The sequence below is a fragment of the Sorghum bicolor genome, chromosome 8 (genome assembly GCF_000003195.3).
Source record: "Sorghum bicolor cultivar BTx623 chromosome 8, Sorghum_bicolor_NCBIv3, whole genome shotgun sequence".
In the NCBI taxonomy this organism is placed as follows: domain Eukaryota; kingdom Viridiplantae; phylum Streptophyta; class Magnoliopsida; order Poales; family Poaceae; genus Sorghum; species Sorghum bicolor.
Genome location: NC_012877.2, coordinates 57,811,403 through 57,833,443, shown reverse-complemented (window position 1 = coordinate 57,833,443; position 22,041 = coordinate 57,811,403). Strand labels below are relative to the sequence as shown.

Genomic DNA, 22,041 nt, shown 5'->3' with positions numbered 1-22,041 from the left:
GCGATGAAACGGGAGGAGACCCGAACCCATCTTGCACGTCGCCGCGTGTACATACTGCACCGATGTCTTTCTTCCTGGGACTATTTACTATTGGCCCTACGGGTGTTTTGGTCCAAAAGAAGAGTCTTCATGTTGGTGTCGTTTTTCTTCTTATATACTATTATTACTTCTTTATATTTCTTTTTTTATTGGCTTTCTTTTTTTTATTTGACCAAATTGAAGAGTACGGTAGTGAAGAAGGCTGGTTTTGCTAAAAAAAAAGAGTAATGAAGGTTCGTTTTCTTTTTTTATTCTTTCCTTTTTCTTGTTGTCGTTATTCTTTTCCATGCTTCTTATTTATTTGTTTGTTTTCTTGTATTTTATTTCTTATTTATTTTACGTTTTCTTTTCTTTTTTTGTGGTTTTTTCTTTTTTATCATTTTTATCTTTTGTTATTTGTGTATGTCTTTTATTTTTGCCTATGTTATATCATATACTCTTTCTGTACTCTAATTAGCCGACGTTTTGGGCAACCCTGCCATTTTTCCAAAGACACATTCTGGATCGCAGAGGGGTAAATTTGACGCGACTGCCCCTGGCGAATCCGTCTGTTGCCACGCCCGTCTCTTCTAGTGCCACCGCATTCAAGGTGTGTGCCCTCTTTGGCTCGTGCCTGCATTCATCGCTCTCCGCGTGCGCCTCCTTCATCTCCCTCCTCGCACAGATCCTTTATCTCTCTCCTTGTGTAACGACTGCATGCTCGCCCGCCATAGTCTAGGATTTAGGGTTTGTTTCATCTTGGGATGTCGCGCTCACTTGCCCGCTCGCCTGTGGTCGCGCTCGCCGCTAGCCGCATGCTCGCGGCTCACCATGTGCTCGCCGCTCGTCATGTGCTCGTCACGCCCTCGCTGCTCACCGCGCGCTAGGTCGTCGTGCTCTCGCCGCTGTGCGCTCGCCGCGCTCTCGCCTGCACGTGGATCTCAGGATGTCGCGGCCTTGTCGGAGTCCATTGCGGCATTGGAGGTGCCAGACTCCGTCGCGCTGGACATGGTCGACACTCCGAACTCCATCTAGGAGCTGCCGAACTCCGTTGACAAGGTGCCAGACTCCATCGAGATGGTGGCTGACTCCGTCCAGCTTGACTCCGTCGAGTCTTTGTGTCCTCGCTGCGCCACGATCCATGCTGGTTTAATAGGAAGGAGTGGAAAAGGAAAGAGTGAGCACCGGTTTAATAGGAAGGAAAGAGTTGGCACGGGTTAAGACCTTGTTTAGTTTCTGAAAAATTTTGCAAAATTTTTCAGATTCCCTGTCACATCGAACAGACGCACGGTGCCAGCAATGAAAAAAAACGCAAAGAATTTTGCATGAACACGCGCACATATAGGGCGCGCGCACGGCCAAATTCACGTGATGGAACAGAGCCATGCAAAATGGCTTAGCAATCAAAGAACAATCAAAATACAACACACCAGGAGGAGCCAAACCGCAACCACTAGCCCAGGGCCACGGAGGACTCACTAATGGAGCTACACTAGGTTGTTGTAGAGGAAACACCCATAGTGCTATTTAATAGGAACAAAGTAGGAAAACTAATATCTAATTACTTACTCTTTAGTTACCACAATCCTATCCTAAACTTCAGCTAATTCGGGTACGAAGAGAGTATGAAGTTGTATTTTTCCGTGCATGATTCTTTATTATTTTTTTTTCTATTTTTATGTTTTTTTATTATTTTTCACTTTTTTATATTTTCATTTTCATTTTTATTTATTTGTTATTTTATTTATTATTATTTTTTATGTTGTTGTATGTTATATTTTATGTTTTATGTATTTTACATGTGATTTTTATGTTTTTTGTTGTTAATATGTTGTACATGCGATGTTTTATAATGTTTTTTATGTTCACGTGGTATACATATAATATAATATATTTACAATATTTGCATAATATATATGTTATGTGCTCATTATCTCATACCATAAATATGATGTTCTATGGTGTTTTTTTTATGATGTTCACAGAGTAAACATATAATGTTCTAGTATGTATTTAGTGATGATTCGTAATATATATACGATGATTTATATTGTATTTAGTAATGTTCTATAATGTATTTAGCGATGTTCACTTAGTATATATGTGATGTTCTATTATGTATTTAGTGATGTTCACATAACACATATGTAATGTTTTATATTGTATTTATTGATGTTTTATGATATATTTAGTGATATTCTTACTACATATATGATGTTCTTTTATGTATTTTATGATGTTCTATAATGTATTTAGTGATGTTCTGCATCTGCACGCAGAGATATAGGGCCTACCACAAGAAGCGGACAACCAGAGCCTGAGATCTGCACCGGAGGCCCACGCTTGCCGGCGTCGGCGAGCGTGACACGTCCGCTGCTATGGTCGCCGCAACCTCAACACCAACGTCATGCTCCTCCACACCTGCAACGTCATCGTTGCGTGCCTCGACCACCTCCACCGGCGTCGCGCCCCGTGCGCTCCGCCTCCCTTCCACGAGCACGTGCCCCACATCCTCCTCGGCATCGGCGGCGGTGCTGGGACAGCCACGAGCCTAGCGCGATGTGGAACAGGTGTAGCCGCCGGAGAAGAGAAGCACGAGTGTGTGGATGGTCAGGACGAAGTGGGAGGAGTCGCCGGCTCCAGCTTGTGCGAGGTGGGTCTATGGCGGCGCGCTCGCAGCCGACGAGGTGTGGCCCAACCCAACGAGGTGGGCGGTGCTCGGCTGCTCGTTTGCGTCCCTCGTTGGAGAAGTGATGTTTTGGATCCATGACCCTTTAAGGCCTTGTTTAGATCTAAAAAGTTTTTGGATTTTGACATTGTAGCATTTTTGTTTTTATTTGGCAAACGTTGTCCAATCATGGAGTAACTAGGCTTAAAAGATTCGTCTTGTGCTTTACAGACATATGTGCAATTATTTCTTTTATTTTCATCTATATTTAATGCTTTATGCATGTACCGTAAGATTCGATATGACGAGAAATCTTGAAAAGTTTTTGGTTTTTGAGGTTAACTAAACAAGGCGACCTAAACATCAAATGCCTCTTCATTTTGATCCGGACTGTTGGAGACAGTCTTAGGCCTTGTTTAGATCCGAAAATTTTTAGATTTTGACACTGTATCATTTTCGTTTTTATTTGACAAACATTATCCAATCATAGAGTAACTAGGCTTGAAAGATTCATCTCGCGATTTACAGATAAATTGTGCAATTAGTTTTTGTTTTTATCTATATTTAATGCTCCATGTACGTGCCACAAGAATTGATGTGATAGGAATATTGAAAAGTTTTTTATTTTTGGGTGAACTAAACAAGGCTTAGTAGTAATAATTTTTTTAGTTCATTGGAAATTGCATGCATGAGCTGAAAGCTGATTGGGCTTTGTTCGTTTGGCTGATAAGGCCTTGTTTGTTTGGCTGATAGACTATAACTGAAAATATTGTTTGTTGATCTATTGTAAAAGAAAATTAATACTAGTTGATTTAGGCCTTGTTTAGTTCAAAAAAAATTTGGAAAATCGACACTGTAGCACTTTCATTTGTTTTAACAAATATTGTCCAATCATAGACTAACTAGGCTCAAAAGATTTGTCTTGTCAATTCCGATAAAACTGTGCAATTAGTTTTTATTTTTGTCTATATTTAAATACTCTATGCATACGTCTAAAGATTCGATGTGACGGAGAATCTAAAAAATTTTGCAAAATTTTTTGGGAACTAAACAAGGCCTATTGTAGGCCTTGTTTAGTTCCACGATGAAAACTTTTTGGGTGTCACATCAAATATGTCTAGCACATATTTGAAGTGCTAAACATAGACTAATAAAAAAAATAAATTACATGGGTCGCCTAGAAACTGTGAGACGAATTTATTAAGCCTAATTAATCCGTCATTAGCACATGTGGGCTGTAGCAGTTATGGCTAATCATGGGCTAATTAGGCCTTAAAAGATTCGTCTTGTGATCTACAATCCACTACAAGAAAACCAAACATCAACGACTAGACTCTAACGACCACATATAATATGTGGTCGTCGGATGCCCTTAGCTGGTTTCCTACGGACTTTAGATGTTGCCTGACGACCGCAATCTTGGTGGTCGTTGTCCAGACATCGAATGTGGTCGTTATCGCGTGAGCCTTGGCACTTTTTTTATTTTCCCGCACTTTTTTTAGTTTCCCGCGATGGTTTTTGCCTCTGGTTTTCATATACAATGTCTTGTGTTTCATCGCAGTCATTTTTCACGGAGTGAAGTAGGAGGACATGAATTAATAAAAATATATATAAAAAAGTTTAAAGAAGAAGCAAATGGGATCGAACTGGTTACCTCTCGAATAGCCATTGCGAGCTTAACCACTTGGGTGTTTCCACGTTTGACTTAATGTAGGAATGTAGATTATTTTATACACGAAATTTAGAAGTGATATTAAGTTTAATTAAAGCTTGATCTAGTAGCTCCATAAGAACGAAAATCTAAATCAGCTAGTCCTCCACAGCTTCATCCCCACGTCATGGCCATTGCTGCTGACATTGCCCCACCCTAAACTTCAGCCTCATCGACTCCATGATCACGAGTCTGAGCTTCTCGAAGTCGCACTTGCACACCTCCAAGCTATATTCGTGCTCGATATCTCCACCCTAGCTACTAGTAGCGTCTTTCAAGACCCCTGGCCCCCCTCTTCTTCCTTAGCTCCGGCTACCGAGCTGTTAAGCAGAGGCCAAGCCACCGTGACAAGCCAACATGGTGCCGAGTGAGAGCGAGCCGTAAGTACCAAAAGTAGCAAAGAAGATGATGACCGGTTGGTTTAGCTAAATAGTGGGAATTGAGCCTTTTTTTTGTTACTTAAGGTTAGCACAAGAGGCAAACAAAGGGCCCACTTTGGCTCGCCAAATCCACAATCCTCCAACATCGTTTGACTTTCGCGCTCAACTTGCTAAACCCCTAATTCTGCATCGACGTGGTCACACAGACGTCATCGTCCAATGCCAGGCGCCACCCACGGCTCGCTGCCACCCCACTTGTCGTTCAGCGTCGCCCACTGAGGAGCCAGCCATGGCTCGCCGCCATGCGCTAGCGTGGCCCACTGCATGTATGCTCGCCAACAACACCACGAACAACAGAGGGAGGAGTAGAGGAACATGGCACCCGGGCAAACCCCAAGAAGACTAAATTCAATCTTACTCCCTTCGTTCCATTAAAAGTGTCGTTTTTGACTTTTTGAATACTGTGTTTGGCCATTTGTCTTATTAAAAAAATAATATTATAAAATAAATAGTTATTAAAGTATCTCTAATGATAAAATATGTCATAACAAACTAAATAATATTTATACAAAATTTTAGAATAAGACGAATGGTCAAACAAGAAGATCCGGAGTCCAAAATGTCAGTTTCAATGGGATGAAGGGAGTACAATAATTTTCATATACTATGATTTATGTATTTGAATATATGAAGTGAGATTTTAACAAAAGAAATTCTTTGTACACATATTTTGTTATATTATGAAAACTTTCCCCTCGTATATTTTGGTCTCCGTCAAAAAATAGTATGCACTTCTTTTTTGGCGCTAAAATAACGCGGGATGCTGATCCATTCTGTTTTGGCGCTAAAAAATGTGGAATTATCTCTTCACTTGTTGGCGCAAATATTTTTTTTAGGTACATAAACAAGAAATCTCATATCTATCCAACGTTTGCCACCGCTGAACTCTAGCGTATCCGCAAGGACGGTTTCTACGGCGGCGTGGATCATCGAGCCGCCGCCTCACAAGACCCTCGCCCTCCTGCGGCGTCCGTCCTCTGGCTGCCCTTCCATCTGTGCGCCTCCTGCCGCAGCAGTCCACAGCTTCCCTACACCTCCTCCTACCGTCATCTCCTCCTGACGCGGATCGTGGAGCCGCCGCCTCACCAGCCCTTCTTGCGACGGCCGTCCTCGCCGCCCCTCCGACCGTGGGCAGTCCATACTGCTTCCCTGCACCAGCCCAGAGGAGCCCTTCTCTACTCGTACTGCAGTGGCCTCCCCATCGTTGTCCACCTGTGCCCTGTAGGTCAGTTAGCTTCAATACCATCTCCTCAATCCTATTTCTCTGCATTGATATGATATAAAACTCTGCACCTTAGGATCTGATGCCCCTTTGTTCACTTGAAATTAGTGTTACAGAGATCTAAAATTACAGGTTTTTCTTGATTATAGTTCTTTTCTTTTAAGCTGCAGTTGTGTATAGAGAAGGTTGTTGTGGACATTGCATCCGGTGGTCCTAAACAAGGCAGCATGTATTCTTTCTTTATTACCTGATTCATTGTTCTTCATTTTTTTTGCCTTTTGCTAAGCTTTGACAGTAATGTAGGCTTAACTGATCCAAACAAAGATGATAGATGGCTCTGTTTTGACTCAATATCATTTCACAATTTCATTTGTTTACTTTTGTTGTATCGATCTAAGATCATCTAAACAAGTATACATATTGATTCAAGGATTCTAACGCATTTGTGTTAAAAAGTCATGGATACAGGGATTGTAATTGAGGGCACATTTTGATTACTCATAGTTCTTTGTTTTTTTCCTGTAGTTGAGAAGGCTGTAGTGTGTTATCAAAGGGAGTGCATCCTCTGATCCTAAAAAGGCAGTACGTATTTGCTCTTTATTATCAAAACATATTTACTGTGAAAAATTTGAAAGAATGTGTAATCTGTTGCCTAGTGGCTGATTTCCATTCACTCAGGCTGCTAGATACCTCTATTTTGACTCCATATTTACTCTCACAGGTAGTTTTATAGTCAATCATATATATGCTATATGGCACCAAGTAAAGCATGGATGGACCTAGTTGATGATCGTATTAGTGATGACTGTTTAGATGGAAACACCTCAAAAAAAGATATTTATTTAGCTGGTGTTAAAAAGTTCCTGGATTATGCCTTCAGTAGGACTGGTGGGGATGTTGAAATCAAATGTCCGTGTGTCAGATGCTGCAATACATACTCTAGGTCTCGTGAAGTAGTGTATTCTCATCTTAAAATATTTGGAATAATAGGAAACTATAGATTTTGGTATCATCATGGAGAAGTTTCGGGTGAGGCTGAGTCAGATTCAGATGTCGAAGAGCATCCTGATTCCCAGGGAGCAACTGAGGAAGGTTATAATGGAATGGAGGAGCTGCTAATGGATTTATTTCCTCAGCAAATTAACCAGCCAATCAATGAAGGTACATCATCACCAAATGAAGCATTTGAAGAACAGCCAAATGATGAAGCGCAAAAGTTCTATAAACTCCTTGATGACTTGAACCAGCCTCTCCACGAAGGGTCTCGTACTTCCAAACTATCTGGTATAGTTAAATTGCTTAATACAAAGAATTTGGGAAAGTGGAGTAACAAGTCCTATACCATGTTAGTGGAATTAATCTGTAAGGACTTCCTACCAGAAAACTCTACTTTGCCAAATTCTTATTACGAAGCAAAAAAAATCATGAAGGACCTAGGACTAAGCTACCAGAAAATCGATGCTTGCAAAAATGATTGCATGCTGTACTTGGGAGAAGATATAGGTGCTCAGTTCTGCAAAGTATGTGAAAGATCAAGATGGAAGAAAAGTAAGCACTCTGGTGAGGACATAGTGTCAACCAAAGGGAAGAAGATTGCAGAACATATTATGCGATATTTTCCTATTACACCAAGACTTCAGCGACTATATATGTGTAGGAAAATTGCATTTTTCTGTAGATGGCATATAGATGGCAGGGTTGATGATGGTGTGATGCGTCATCCTGCTGATTCTAAAGCATGGAAACATTTTGACGAGACTCATCCCGATTTTAAATCTGAACCTCGCAATTTAAGGCTATGCCTTGCCGGTGATGGTTTCCAACCATTTTCTACCACTAAAAGCTCATATAGCATTTGGCCTATATTCCTTGTTCCTCTCAATTTGCCACCTTGGCTGTGCACAAAGCAGCAAAATGTATTGCTTTCTATGTTGATTTCTGGGCCAGATGGTCCGGGAGATGCAATTGATATTTACCTGCAACCATTGATTCATGAATTGATTGTGTTATGGGAGGACGGTGTTGACACCTATGATGCATCTACAAAGACTAATTTCAAGCTTCGAGCAGCCCTTCTTTGGATGGTTCATGACTTCCCAGCATATGGAAATCTATCTGGACATAGCACTAAGGGTCGACTGGCTTGTCCTGTTTGTCAAAACAAAACTTGTTCCTTATGGTTATCAAAGGGTAAAAAATTTTGCTACATGGGCCATCGACGATTTCTTCCTAAAGATCATAAATGGAGAAAAAATAAAGCATCTTTTGATGGTAACAAAGAGGCTCGTGACCCACCAGAGCCATTAACTGGAGATGAGGTGCTACAGCAGGTGAACAATCTAGAAGGGATAGTGTTATCAAAAGATCCTAGTAAGAAGACCAAGATATCACATAGTGAAAGAGGAGATAATTGGTTAAAGAAAAGCATATTTTTCCGTTTACCTTATTTCAACACACTTTTGCTGCGTCATAATCTAGATGTGATGCATATAGAAAAGAATATTTGTGAGAGTATTCTTGGAACTCTTCTCAACATAATGGGAAAGACAAAAGATAATGCTAATAGTCGTCTTGATTTGCAACAAATGAATTTAAAACCACATCTGCATCCTATTGAAGATGGTGGCAAGACTAATTTTCCACCAGCACCTTATGTTCTTCCTCCAGAAAAGAAGTCAATACTATTACAGTTCTTCAAAGAACTGAAAGTTCCAGATAGCTTTTCTTCCAATCTTAGTCGATGCGTTAATTTGAAGGAGCAAAAGCTTTCTGGATTAAAGAGCCATGATTGCCATGTCATCTTGAATCATATACTTCCTTTGGCCTTACGAGGACTTTTACCAACAAGTATTTACGAACCTTTGGTAGAGCTTTCCCAATTCTTCTGCACATTGAACTCCAAAGCATTATCAGTTGAACAGTTGAAGCAACTTGACTCTCTAATAGCAAGAACATTATGTAAGCTTGAAATGGAGTTTCCTCCTTCTTTTTTTGATCCAATGGTGCATTTGCCTGTCCATTTGGCTAATGAAGCTTTGATTGGTGGACCTACAGCATATCGTTGGATGTATCAATTTGAGAGACAAATAAAATTTCTAAAATCTCTAATTCGCAACTTTGCACACCCTGAGGGTTCGATAGCAGAGGGATACATTGCATATGAATTTATAAACCTGAGTTCGAGGTACTTGGATGATGTAGAGACAATGCACAATCGTGATGGACGAATCAATGATACATCAGACCTAGAAAACTTCTATTTATCAATATTCTCTTCTACTGGACGACCACTTGGTGCTCACAAAACACGGGATCTTGATATGCTTGAGTTACAACAGGCTCATATTTATGTACTCAGGAATTGTGATGAGGTCCAACCATTTATAAGGTATTATTTTTGCTGTCATTCTTATTCTAACATACTGTTTATCTACCTACTCTCATTATTATGTTGAATTGCAGTGAGTACAACAGCAGTCAAGAGGGCTCTAAGTTGCCGCCATTTACACCCAGCTGGAATCAAAATTTTATTATGTGGTTTAAAGATAAGGTACATGACAGTGTTTTTGTTTTTAAAACAAAAGTTGTGTAAATTTATTTCAGGAGCTTTACATGATTTATTATCAATTTGCAGGTACATCAGTTACATGAAAGTGATAAAAGTCAACAAATGGAAGACCTATTATCACTATCACGGGGCCCTATGACAAATATAACATCTTTTTCTGGCTTTGACACGCATGGATATAGATTTCGCATTGAAAGTCTTGATAGAAATCGCTGCACACAGAATAGTGGGGTGGCTGTTATTTCAGAGGAAAATATGGATGGTGACCATGTAGACTACTATGGTGTCTTGACAGAGATACTTGAGCTTCAGTTTTTAGGTGGAAGGCGAGTGCCATTATTTCGCTGCAAGTGGGTTGACATATTTAATAAAACCCGAGGGATAAAGACAAATGTTTATGGGCTTGTTAGTGTAAACTTCAAATGTTTACTTCAAACAGATGAGCCATTTGTCTTAGCTAGCCAAGCCTCCCAAGTATTTTATGCTAAGGACAATCTAATCAAAGGATGGCACATGGTCTCCAAAATGCATCCACGTGACACTTATGATGTACCCCCTGGAGATTCAGATGATGAAGGTGCTGAACCTGAGGATAATGATGGAGATGATGAAGAGGACATGCCTGAAGATGCCTCAGCCATATTGTCCTGTGGAAAGAGAAAACGATGATCCAATGTTTTACATTTCTAGACTAGACATAGGAGCATTTGTCACATTTACATTAGTTTTGGAACTTTTACTAGTCGAGTTAGACAACAACTATTATAATATTTAGTGATTTATTTGTTCCCATAATCTTCTTCAACTTTCAGTGCAATTGCAGAGTTCAGTGCTTACCACATTGATGTTACTCTTGTACTCACACACTTATAAATTAACTGATATGGTTGCTATTTGTGCAGGTCCTCACGATGCAACCGGGTAGGTATGGAAATCTCACAGCCACAGCATTGAGGAGATCAAAATTCATAAGTCCTGGATTGCTTCGTCAACAGCAAGTGAGGCGAACCTACCCAAACATTAGTAATGACAGAACAATCCACAACAGTCTAAATGAAGACACCAATAATGTCCATGCATCACCAGAACCAGGTTAAAGATGCTATATCTAAGTTCTCTCTATTTAACTAGAAGTTCATGACAATGTATGTCTTATAAATAGTTTACATAACCTGTTGTTTCACTCTTCTTTGTATTCTTGTAGATGACTCAGAACATGGAGGTGCATTAGATACTTTGTTTGATAGGCCAGTAAAAGCAAAGAAATCCAAATATGCAAGTCAGCCATGTTCTTCAGATGCTAGCGAAAATTCAGATGACGAAGAAGCAACAGATGAATGGCATGGATGGAACAGGAAAACAAAAAAGTTCAAATGTTAGACTCTGGCATCTTAAATGAGTAGAAAATCTATATCAAACTATTTTTCATTATTTACAGTTAGCACTTATGTGTTGCAGCCACCTTCATTAGAGATGACTATAGGGTTGTTGATGAAGATAGGATATTTGCTGGAAGGAGCAGAGATGACAGCAGGCCTATTGATCAGTACAGGGCACGTGCTGAACGGAGCAGCAATGATCACAGGGCAATTGGAAAGGGTAGGGTTCAATAGCCTTTCCACCTCAATCTCTGCCTGTGAACAAAGCAATTGGAATTAGGTGCTTCTACCAACACAAGTGTATTTATTCTTGTGTAACTAATCTACAATAATGTCCAGCAAAATGAATTCAAATGCAACTATAAACTTACGTGCTTGGTAGAGGTTTCAGAATCCACAAAGGTGCCATCCTTCATATGAGTGAGAGAAAATAATTTATCCAAAGTTGGAGGATTGTTTTCCTTGCCACCCTATTAAAGGTACAACATTAGAACACAAGTACTGAGAGGTAATAACTGAAAAAAGTGAGCACAGAATACTATACATACATTGTCCCATATGATCTGTCTGTATGGTTTGCTACCACTGTGATGAAGAATTTTCAAGTTGGATCTATTTTTGGAGTTTCTCTTGCTCCTATCCTAAAGTTCCATGAAATACAATGGTCACTAGGGATAAATCGTGCAGCACACAAGTTGTCAGTATGTAACTGAGAAGATTTATACTTACTATGAAATCCTTGCTGTAGAAATGTTCCTTGACAAGCCACTCCCAATCAGGTTGTTTAATCCCTTTAGGGCAATTCTTAATAGCTTGCTGCATATTCCTTGCTGGCTTAACAAATTGCCGATTCAAGTCTCCACGCCAATTATTCCATAGATCTCTAGCGTGCTCCATGATCTCAGCTTTGTATACATCAATTTCAATATCCGGATTTGCATTTTCAAACTTGTCCTGCATATATAGGTATTAAACCAATATTTCAATACGAGTACAAGATTCTTGAAGGAAAAAACTGAGTATGCTGGACTTAATATGTAAGGAAGCGTGTACCTTAATTGCATCAAAAATATGTTTTTGAGCTGCTGGACTTATATCAGTCCATTTCTTCACTCTAATTGGAGTAATGTTAGAATCACGGACTATTCTACCCAACTGCCTTGGGAATGTTTTAGATAAAGCCCGATTGTTGTAGAACACTACTTTAATTTTCTCGCCTGCCTTGAGTTTTGCAACCTTCTTACATTTGTTTCTTCCACGGCCTTGCCGTTTCTGTACTGTTTTGCCACCTAAAACATATATAGAAAAAGAGTCAAATTCAATTTGGTGAAGAAAAGTATTTTTTTACTTGGTTGAGTGTCCAGACCATTTGATGTATCCACAGGCCGCTGCTGCTCTTGTAAGTCCTCAGTTTCCATGTTGTCATTATGCGATAATTCATCTAAAAGTAAATGGTCCAAATGGAGTATCTTTCAGTAAATGAGTATTGTAACATGTGCACTAATAAACAATTATTCCTGATTATATTATTAGCACCTCATTATGATTTCTCATTATCCACGATTGGTAGTTTTTGTTGCAACATGCACTTTCAAAAAAATAAATGTTTATCTACAAAGTGTTTCACATAAGTATTTATTTCCATACCATCCTGCATTGAATATGTAGAACTCTGTGGAATCCATCTCCTTTCGGCATGCGTATTTTCTTGATCAATGGCCCTGTGATCATTGCTGCTCCGTTCAGCACGTGCCCTGTACTGATCAATAGGCCTGCTGTCATCTCTGCTCCTTCCAGCAAATATCCTATCTTCATCAACAACCCTATAGTCATCTCTAATGAAGGTGGCTGCAACACATAAGTGCTAACTGTAAATAATGAAAAATAGTTTGATATAGATTTTCTACTCATTTAAGATGCCAGAGTCTAACATTTGAACTTTTTTGTTTTCCTGTTCCATCCATGCCATTCATCTGTTGCTTCTTCGTCATCTGAATTTTCGCTAGCATCTGAAGAACATGGCTGACTTGCATATTTGGATTTCTTTGCTTTTACTGGCCTATCAAACAAAGTATCTAATGCACCTCCATGTTCTGAGTCATCTACAAGAATACAAAGAAGAGTGAAACAACAGGTTATGTAAACTATTTATAAGACATACATTGTCATGAACTTCTAGTTAAATAGAGAGAACTTAGATATAGCATCTTTAACCTGGTTCTGGTGATGCATGGACATTATTGGTGTCTTCATTTAGACTGTTGTGGATTGTTCTGTCATTACTAATGTTTGGGTAGGTTCGCCTCACTTGCTGTTGACGAAGCAATCCAGGACTTATGAATTTTGATCTCCTCAATGCTGTGGCTGTGAGATTTCCATACCTACCCGGTTGCATCGTGAGGACCTGCACAAATAGCAACCATATCAGTTAATTTATAAGTGTGTGAGTACAAGAGTAACATCAATGTGGTAAGCACTGAACTCTGCAATTGCACTGAAAGTTGAAGAAGATTATGGGAACAAATAAATCACTAAATATTATAATAGTTGTTGTCTAACTCGACTAGTAAAAGTTCCAAAACTAATGTAAATGTGACAAATGCTCCTATGTCTAGTCTAGAAATGTAAAACATTGGATCATCGTTTTCTCTTTCCACAGGACAATATGGCTGAGGCATCTTCAGGCATGTCCTCTTCATCATCTCCATCATTATCCTCAGGTTCAGCACCTTCATCATCTGAATCTCCAGGGGGTACATCATAAGTGTCACGTGGATGCATTTTGGAGACCATGTGCCATCCTTTGATTAGATTGTCCTTAGCATAAAATACTTGGGAGGCTTGGCTAGCTAAGACAAATGGCTCATCTGTTTGAAGTAAACATTTGAAGTTTACACTAACAAGCCCATAAACATTTGTCTTTATCCCTCGGGTTTTATTAAATATGTCAACCCACTTGCAGCGAAATAATGGCACTCGCCTTCCACCTAAAAACTGAAGCTCAAGTATCTCTGTCAAGACACCATAGTAGTCTACATGGTCACCATCCATATTTTCCTCTGAAATAACAGCCACCCCACTATTCTGTGTGCAGCGATTTCTATCAAGACTTTCAATGCGAAATCTATATCCATGCGTGTCAAAGCCAGAAAAAGATGTTATATTTGTCATAGGGCCCCGTGATAGTGATAATAGGTCTTCCATTTGTTGACTTTTATCACTTTCATGTAACTGATGTACCTGCAAATTGATAATAAATCATGTAAAGCTCCTGAAATAAATTTACACAACTTTTGTTTTAAAAACAAAAACACTGTCATGTACCTTATCTTTAAACCACATAATAAAATTTTGATTCCAGCTGGGTGTAAATGGCGGCAACTTAGAGCCCTCTTGACTGCTGTTGTACTCACTGCAATTCAACATAATAATGAGAGTAGGTAGATAAACAGTATGTTAGAATAAGAATGACAGCAAAAATAATACCTTATAAATGGTTGGACCTCATCACAATTCCTGAGTACATAAATATGAGCCTGTTGTAACTCAAGCATATCAAGATCCCGTGTTTTGTGAGCACCAAGTGGTCGTCCAGTAGAAGAGAATATTGATAAATAGAAGTTTTCTAGGTCTGATGTATCATTGATTCGTCCATCACGATTGTGCATTGTCTCTACATCATCCAAGTACCTCGAACTCAGGTTTATAAATTCATATGCAATGTATCCCTCTGCTATCGAACCCTCAGGGTGTGCAAAGTTGCGAATTAGAGATTTTAGAAATTTTATTTGTCTCTCAAATTGATACATCCAACGATATGCTGTAGGTCCACCAATCAAAGCTTCATTAGCCAAATGGACAGGCAAATGCACCATTGGATCAAAAAAAGAAGGAGGAAACTCCATTTCAAGCTTACATAATGTTCTTGCTATTAGAGAGTCAAGTTGCTTCAACTGTTCAACTGATAATGCTTTGGAGTTCAATGTGCAGAAGAATTGGGAAAGCTCTACCAAAGGTTCGTAAATACTTGTTGGTAAAAGTCCTCGTAAGGCCAAAGGAAGTATATGATTCAAGATGACATGGCAATCATGGCTCTTTAATCCAGAAAGCTTTTGCTCCTTCAAATTAACGCATCGACTAAGATTGGAAGAAAAGCTATCTGGAACTTTCAGTTCTTTGAAGAACTGTAATAGTATTGACTTCTTTTCTGGAGGAAGAACATAAGGTGCTGGTGGAAAATTAGTCTTGCCACCATCTTCAATAGGATGCAGATGTGGTTTTAAATTCATTTGTTGCAAATCAAGACGACTATTAGCATTATCTTTTGTCTTTCCCATTATGTTGAGAAGAGTTCCAAGAATACTCTCACAAATATTCTTTTCTATATGCATCACATCTAGATTATGACGCAGCAAAAGTGTGTTGAAATAAGGTAAACGGAAAAATATGCTTTTCTTTAACCAATTATCTCCTCTTTCACTATGTGATATCTTGGTCTTCTTACTAGGATCTTTTGATAACACTATCCCTTCTAGATTGTTCACCTGCTGTAGCACCTCATCTCCAGTTAATGGCTCTGGTGGGTCACGAGCCTCTTTGTTACCATCAAAAGATGCTTTATTTTTTCTCCATTTATGATCTTTAGGAAGAAATCGTCGATGGCCCATGTAGCAAAATTTTTTACCCTTTGATAACCATAAGGAACAAGTTTTGTTTTGACAAACAGGACAAGCCAGTCGACCCTTAGTGCTATGTCCAGATAGATTTCCATATGCTGGGAAGTCATGAACCATCCAAAGAAGGGCTGCTCGAAGCTTGAAATTAGTCTTTGTAGATGCATCATAGGTGTCAACACCGTCCTCCCATAACACAATCAATTCATGAATCAATGGTTGCAGGTAAATATCAATTGCATCTCCCGGACCATCTGGCCCAGAAATCAACATAGAAAGCAATACATTTTGCTGCTTTGTGCACAGCCAAGGTGGCAAATTGAGAGGAACAAGGAATATAGGCCAAATGCTATATGAGCTTTTAGTGGTAGAAAATGGTTGGAAACCATCACCGGCAAGGCATAGCCTTAAATTGCGAGGTTCAGATTTAAAATCGGGATGAGTCTCGTCAAAATGTTTCCATGCTTTAGAATCAGCAGGATGACGCATCACACCATCATCAACCCTGCCATCTATATGCCATCTACAGAAAAATGCAATTTTCCTACACATATATAGTCGCTGAAGTCTTGGTGTAATAGGAAAATATCGCATAATATGTTCTGCAATCTTCTTCCCTTTGGTTGACACTATGTCCTCACCAGAGTGCTTACTTTTCTTCCATCTTGATCTTTCACATACTTTGCAGAACTGAGCACCTATATCTTCTCCCAAGTACAGCATGCAATCATTTTTGCAAGCATCGATTTTCTGGTAGCTTAGTCCTAGGTCCTTCATGATTTTTTTTGCTTCGTAATAAGAATTTGGCAAAGTAGAGTTTTCTGGTAGGAAGTCCTTACAGATTAATTCCACTAACATGGTATAGGACTTGTTACTCCACTTTCCCAAATTCTTTGTATTAAGCAATTTAACTATACCAGATAGTTTGGAAGTACGAGACCCTTCGTGGAGAGGCTGGTTCAAGTCATCAAGGAGTTTATAGAACTTTTGCGCTTCATCATTTGGCTGTTCTTCAAATGCTTCATTTGGTGATGATGTACCTTCATTGATTGGCTGGTTAATTTGCTGAGGAAATAAATCCATTAGCAGCTCCTCCATTCCATTATAACCTTCCTCAGTTGCTCCCTGGGAATCAGGATGCTCTTCGACATCTGAATCTGACTCAGCCTCACCCGAAACTTCTCCATGATGATACCAAAATCTATAGTTTCCTATTATTCCAAATATTTTAAGATGAGAATACACTACTTCACGAGACCTAGAGTATGTATTGCAGCATCTGACACACGGACATTTGATTTCAACATCCCCACCAGTCCTACTGAAGGCATAATCCAGGAACTTTTTAACACCAGCTAAATAAATATCTTTTTTTGAGGTGTTTCCATCTAAACAGTCATCACTAATACGATCATCAACTAGGTCCATCCATGCTTTACTTGGTGCCATATAGCATATATATGATTGACTATAAAACTACCTGTGAGAGTAAATATGGAGTCAAAATAGAGGTATCTAGCAGCCTGAGTGAATGGAAATCAGCCACTAGGCAACAGATTACACATTCTTTCAAATTTTTCACAGTAAATATGTTTTGATAATAAAGAGCAAATACGTACTGCCTTTTTAGGATCAGAGGATGCACTCCCTTTGATAACACACTACAGCCTTCTCAACTACAGGAAAAAAACAAAGAACTATGAGTAATCAAAATGTGCCCTCAATTACAATCCCTGTATCCATGACTTTTTAACACAAATGCGTTAGAATCCTTGAATCAATATGTATACTTGTTTAGATGATCTTAGATCGATACAACAAAAGTAAACAAATGAAATTGTGAAATGATATTGAGTCAAAACAGAGCCATCTATCATCTTTGTTTGGATCAGTTAAGCCTACATTACTGTCAAAGCTTAGCAAAAGGCAAAAAAAATGAAGAACAATGAATCAGGTAATAAAGAAAGAATACATGCTGCCTTGTTTAGGACCACCGGATGCAATGTCCACAACAACCTTCTCTATACACAACTGCAGCTTAAAAGAAAAGAACTATAATCAAGAAAAACCTGTAATTTTAGATCTCTGTAACACTAATTTCAAGTGAACAAAGGGGCATCAGATCCTAAGGTGCAGAGTTTTATATCATATCAATGCAGAGAAATAGGATTGAGGAGATGGTATTGAAGCTAACTGACCTACAGGGCACAGGTGGACAACGATGGGGAGGCCACTGCAGTACGAGTAGAGAAGGGCTCCTCTGGGCTGGTGCAGGGAAGCAGTATGGACTGCCCACGGTCGGAGGGGCGGCGAGGACGGCCGTCGCAAGAAGGGCTGGTGAGGCGGCGGCTCCACGATCCGCGTCAGGAGGAGATGACGGTAGGAGGAGGTGTAGGGAAGCTGTGGACTGCTGCGGCAGGAGGCGCACAGATGGAAGGGCAGCCAGAGGACGGACGCCGCAGGAGGGCGAGGGTCTTGTGAGGCGGCGGCTCGATGATCCACGCCGCCGTAGAAACCGTCCTTGCGGATACGCTAGAGTTCAGCGGTGGCAAACGTTGGATAGATATGAGATTTCTTGTTTATGTACCTAAAAAAAATATTTGCGCCAACAAGTGAAGAGATAATTCCACATTTTTTAGCGCCAAAACAGAATGGATCAGCATCCCGCGTTATTTTAGCGCCAAAAAAGAAGTGCATACTATTTTTTGACGGAGACCAAAATATACGAGGGGAAAGTTTTCATAATATAACAAAATATGTGTACAAAGAATTTCTTTTGTTAAAATCTCACTTCATATATTCAAATACATAAATCATAGTATATGAAAATTATTGTACTCCCTTCATCCCATTGAAACTGACATTTTGGACTCCGGATCTTCTTGTTTGACCATTCGTCTTATTCTAAAATTTTGTATAAATATTATTTAGTTTGTTATGACATATTTTATCATTAGAGATACTTTAATAACTATTTATTTTATAATATTATTTTTTTAATAAGACAAATGGCCAAACACAGTATTCAAAAAGTCAAAAACGACACTTTTAATGGAACGAAGGGAGTAAGATTGAATTTAGTCTTCTTGGGGTTTGCCCGGGTGCCATGTTCCTCTACTCCTCCCTCTGTTGTTCGTGGTGTTGTTGGCGAGCATACATGCAGTGGGCCACGCTAGCGCATGGCGGCGAGCCATGGCTGGCTCCTCAGTGGGCGACGCTGAACGACAAGTGGGGTGGCAGCGAGCCGTGGGTGGCGCCTGGCATTGGACGATGACGTCTGTGTGACCACGTCGATGCAGAATTAGGGGTTTAGCAAGTTGAGCGCGAAAGTCAAACGATGTTGGAGGATTGTGGATTTGGCGAGCCAAAGTGGGCCCTTTGTTTGCCTCTTGTGCTAACCTTAAGTAACAAAAAAAAGGCTCAATTCCCACTATTTAGCTAAACCAACCGGTCATCATCTTCTTTGCTACTTTTGGTACTTACGGCTCGCTCTCACTCGGCACCATGTTGGCTTGTCACGGTGGCTTGGCCTCTGCTTAACAGCTCGGTAGCCGGAGCTAAGGAAGAAGAGGGGGGCCAGGGGTCTTGAAAGACGCTACTAGTAGCTAGGGTGGAGATATCGAGCACGAATATAGCTTGGAGGTGTGCAAGTGCGACTTCGAGAAGCTCAGACTCGTGATCATGGAGTCGATGAGGCTGAAGTTTAGGGTGGGGCAATGTCAGCAGCAATGGCCATGACGTGGGGATGAAGCTGTGGAGGACTAGCTGATTTAGATTTTCGTTCTTATGGAGCTACTAGATCAAGCTTTAATTAAACTTAATATCACTTCTAAATTTCGTGTATAAAATAATCTACATTCCTACATTAAGTCAAACGTGGAAACACCCAAGTGGTTAAGCTCGCAATGGCTATTCGAGAGGTAACCAGTTCGATCCCATTTGCTTCTTCTTTAAACTTTTTTATATATATTTTTATTAATTCATGTCCTCCTACTTCACTCCGTGAAAAATGACTGCGATGAAACACAAGACATTGTATATGAAAACCAGAGGCAAAAACCATCGCGGGAAACTAAAAAAAGTGCGGGAAAATAAAAAAAGTGCCAAGGCTCACGCGATAACGACCACATTCGATGTCTGGACAACGACCACCAAGATTGTGGTCGTCGGGCAACATCTAAAGTCCGTAGGAAACCAGCTAAGGGCATCCGACGACCACATATTATATGTGGTCGTTAGAGTCTAGTCGTTGATGTTTGGTTTTCTTGTAGTGTTAGTTCCAAAAATTTTTGGAAAATAGACATTGTAGCACTTTCGTTTGTATTTGACAAATATTGTCCAATCATGAACTACCTAGACTTAAAAGATTCGTCTCGTCAGTTCCGACCAAACTATGTAATTAATTTTTATTTTCATCTATATTTAATACTCTATGCATGTGTCTAAAGATTCGATGTGACGGAAAATCTGAAAAATTTTGCAAAATTTTTCAGGAACTAAACAAGGCCTTAGTAGATTTGACACATAAGTTGAAGCCAATGACCAGCTAGACATGACCACTCCTGCATACACGCTATCTCTGCCCACCCATACGCTACCTCTGTCACCTGCCAGCGAAATTAGCACGCCCTTTCTTTTCATCCCACCCAAGTGCGAAGCCGAGCCCATCCGTCCGCGCCATCGTAGTGGTGGCGCCGATCGATCCCTTCGGCGCGAAGCCGAGGCGAGAGCCCGCTGGAGGAATTTTTAATTTGCAAGGCGGAAACGATACGTCGCGCGGCTCACCGCCGTTGCGTCCAAAACTTGGGTTTCGGAGCTCCCTCCAGCAGACCCCGCTCGAGGGAAACAGGCGGTGTAGTATAGGAGAAGGGAAGGAGAGGGAGAAGTTTGATAGAATCTGCTGTGCGTACACCAGAGTTTACCACAGGTAGTAATTTCTCAGCATTTCCTGCTTTATTAATTTTGGACCAAAAAATTAGCAGGTACTAATTTCTCAATATTTCCTGCTTCATTAATTTTTGAACGAAGAAATGCAGTACTAGCGCTGCTTATTTGAGCTTTGCATGCTTATCTTGGCAAAAGGGTGTATGTCTCTTTTTTTATGAGGAACTGTAATGTCGTGAGCTCTGACTAAATGATTTTGGCAAAAGGGTGCATAGCTTCAAAATCATGTAATCCAAAAGTTATTGGATTTTTTTTTGGATTTAGTTGATGTAGCATTTTCGTTTGTTTTTGACAATTATTGTCCAATCATAGACTAGCTAGATTCAAAAGATTCGTCTCGTAAACTACAGATAAATTATATAATTAGTTATTTTTTTATTTATATTTAAATGCTCTATGTGCGCCACAATATTTAATGTAACAAAAAATATTGATTTTTTTAGATTTTAAATGTAACTAAACAAGACCGAGTCACCGCTGCCTTCGGTCGAGGGCTACTGCTGTAAATCGCGAGACGAATCTTTTGATCCTAGTTAGTCCATAATTGGACAATATTTGCCACAAACAAACGAAAGTACTACAGTAGCGAAATCTAAAATCTTTTCGCATCTAAACAAGCCTTAGTTTATGAAGTATTTTGTAAAAAAAAAACTAAAATCCAAAACCTTGAGCAACCCACCAAATTCTAACACCAATTTTTTTGGGTTTTGATGTTTACTTTCCAAAAAGTTTTGCAAAATTTTTTAATTATCTGTCACATCGAATCTTACGGCACATGTATAAAGCATTAAATATAGATAAAAAATAACTAATTGCACAATTTATATATAATTTGTGAGACAAATCTTTTGAGCCTAATTATTCTATTATTGGACAATATTTGTCAATTACAAACGAAAGTGTTACAATGTCCATTTTGCAAAAAAAAAAAAAACAGAACTAAACAAGGCCTTAATGTCCCTATTTAATTTTCCATAAAATTTAGGACCGAAATATTTTAGGTATGTTTACTTTCAAAATACAAAATATCAAAGAAATTTTATATTTAGCACAAAATATTTTGGAACTAAACAAAGCCCTAGACTCGTCGTTTGGGCGGCTGGCCGGAAGAGATCCTCCTCCACAATCCAGAGTGCATGGTAGCCAGTTGGCCAGGGAGACGAAGGCTGAGGCGTTTGGCTAATAAGCCATGACACTGATGGTTGATTTGTTGTGGAAGAAAAAAAACATTATTGAATGACTGACAAATTTAATAGAGGCCTTGTTTAGTTGGCTTGGTGAAAAAAGTTTAGGTATTGTCGTACTTCTGTTTCTATTTGATAATTATTATCTAATTATGGACTAACTCGGCTCAAAAGATTCGTATCACAAATTAAAGATAAACTGTGTAATTAGTTATTTTTTATCTATATTTTAAT

The 22,041-nt window shown here is 39.5% G+C and overlaps 2 protein-coding genes across 2 annotated transcripts; one reads left to right on the top strand and one right to left on the bottom strand.

Moving 5' to 3' along the window:
• Positions 2,426 to 6,652, top strand: LOC110437627. The gene is made up of 3 exons (XM_021466118.1): positions 2,426 to 2,671; positions 5,729 to 6,062; positions 6,585 to 6,652. Exons 1-3 carry the CDS (start codon positions 2,426 to 2,428, stop codon positions 6,626 to 6,628), a joined length of 624 nt encoding a protein of 207 aa, XP_021321793.1. The 3' UTR covers positions 6,629 to 6,652.
• On the bottom strand, positions 11,073 to 18,216 carry LOC8074289. The gene is made up of 7 exons (XM_021466117.1): positions 17,878 to 18,216; positions 17,299 to 17,355; positions 12,060 to 12,295; positions 11,736 to 11,960; positions 11,555 to 11,647; positions 11,378 to 11,476; positions 11,073 to 11,261 (listed from the first exon to the last, which is right to left on the bottom strand). The coding sequence occupies exons 4-7, from the start codon at positions 11,901 to 11,903 to the stop codon at positions 11,073 to 11,075; spliced, it is 549 nt and encodes a 182-aa protein (XP_021321792.1). The 5' UTR covers positions 11,904 to 11,960; positions 12,060 to 12,295; positions 17,299 to 17,355; positions 17,878 to 18,216.

Excerpts from the sequence above, each read along its gene's own strand:
- LOC110437627 (XM_021466118.1), top strand. The coding sequence starts at position 2,426 with ATGCTCCTCCACACCTGCAACGTCATCGTTGCGTGCCTCGACCACCTC. Across the intron at positions 2,672-5,728 it reads CCGGCTCCAGCTTGTGCGAG|CGTATCCGCAAGGACGGTTT; the intron begins GTGGGTCTATGG and ends GCTGAACTCTAG. Across the intron at positions 6,063-6,584 it reads TGTCCACCTGTGCCCTGTAG|TTGAGAAGGCTGTAGTGTGT; the intron begins GTCAGTTAGCTT and ends TTTTTCCTGTAG.
- LOC8074289 (XM_021466117.1), bottom strand. The coding sequence starts at position 11,903 with ATGGAGCACGCTAGAGATCTATGGAATAATTGGCGTGGAGACTTGAAT. Across the intron at positions 11,648-11,735 it reads TCTACAGCAAGGATTTCATA|GATAGGAGCAAGAGAAACTC; the intron begins GTAAGTATAAAT and ends ATGGAACTTTAG. Across the intron at positions 11,262-11,377 it reads CTGAAACCTCTACCAAGCAC|GCAGAGATTGAGGTGGAAAG; the intron begins GTAAGTTTATAG and ends CTTTGTTCACAG.